Here is a 1,144-nt window from a genome sequence, read left to right as displayed (position 1 = left end):
CAGTAACATCTGAAGGAACATGTACTGGTGCACAATATTCAGATCCTTATGGAACATGGCAAAATGTAATAGTACAAGGGACAATAACTATAACTTTACAATCTTATCACGCACCAATTGCTCTTGAAACTAATCAAATTCACTTAAAATCTGGAACAATTTGTCAATACACTGATAGCAATTGTCTAGATATTGAAGGAAAAAGCACTTATTGGGAAACTATACCAAATGATCATTGTAAATTTAACTATTATGATGTATTATTCGAGGGATATGCAGATAAAATAACGGATACCGTAAATGAAAAATTAATAATTGTATATTCATTATCAACAGAACATATAACTTTTGCTCCCACTAAAACAGGAGAGGAATTTCTTTGCGGATATTCCCTAATCAAGACAGAACATCCTAAACTATTAATACTAGAAACAAAAAGAGGAGAATCATTTACACAACGAAACAAAAAACAATTGAAAACATAGACATATTTGCTTACATCAATTCAAAATTCATTTATGTGGAAAAACACATTCGAACACAAATCAAATACTTATACAGAGATGTAATTCAACAACGATGCAGTCTTGAACAACAAGTTATTAAAAATGCACTAAGCATCGCAGTACATTCACCAGATGAATTTGCTTATCAGTTCATGAAAGGACCAGGATATATGGCAACAATTTCTGGAGAAGTCGTATATATAATTAAATGTACTCCAGTGGAAGTAACAATACGACATATTGAAGAATGTTACAATCAATTACCTGTATACAAAGGAAATGAAACTTACTTTTTGGCTCCACGAACACATGTTTTACTAAAAACAGGAACACAAATAACATGCAACAAAATAATACCAACTATGTATTATCTAAAAGATACATGGTACAAAATTTCTCCGACACCGGAATTAGGAATACCACCAATGAAGATTAAGCCAATGACCAAGCCAACATGGGAATATAAAAATCCTGGCTCTTTGGCAACAAGCGAGATTTATAATAATAAAGATTTAAAAAATTTAAGAGAACACATTATGTTCCCAGCTGAGAAAAATGGAATACTAAATACCATGGCACGAGGAGTTAAAGGCAGTCCAACTGAGCAACAAGGAATATCCCTTTCACATCTACTGGAT

The 1,144-nt window shown here is 32.3% G+C and overlaps 2 protein-coding genes and 1 long non-coding RNA gene across 16 annotated transcripts in view; all 3 read left to right on the top strand.

The window, feature by feature from the left end:
• Window positions 1–1,144, top strand: part of LOC116846699 (rho guanine nucleotide exchange factor 11) — a 660,614-nt gene that overhangs the window by 368,328 nt on the left and 291,142 nt on the right. The window lies entirely within an intron of this gene.
• LOC116846702 overlaps window positions 1–1,144 on the top strand; it is a 20,481-nt gene that overhangs the window by 18,150 nt on the left and 1,187 nt on the right. The window lies entirely within an intron of this gene.
• Window positions 1–1,144, top strand: part of LOC116846701 — a 2,197-nt gene that overhangs the window by 342 nt on the left and 711 nt on the right. Inside the window, exon 2 of one of the 3 annotated variants that reach the window (XM_032820899.1) lies at window positions 440–960. In XM_032820899.1, the coding sequence (XP_032676790.1) occupies window positions 659–960 (302 nt within the window). In that variant the 5' untranslated portion in view covers window positions 440–658. Of the gene's footprint in view, window positions 1–8; window positions 1,134–1,144 lie in introns of those variants that run through there. The other 2 variants (XM_032820897.1, XM_032820898.1) reach the window with 2 other exon arrangements.

This window comes from Odontomachus brunneus, unplaced genomic scaffold, assembly GCF_010583005.1.
Source record: "Odontomachus brunneus isolate Ranch 3 - 2012 unplaced genomic scaffold, Obru_v1 Obru_scaffold_067, whole genome shotgun sequence".
Taxonomy (NCBI): Eukaryota; Metazoa; Arthropoda; class Insecta; order Hymenoptera; family Formicidae; genus Odontomachus; species Odontomachus brunneus.
This window is presented reverse-complemented; position numbering and strand designations above follow the sequence as displayed.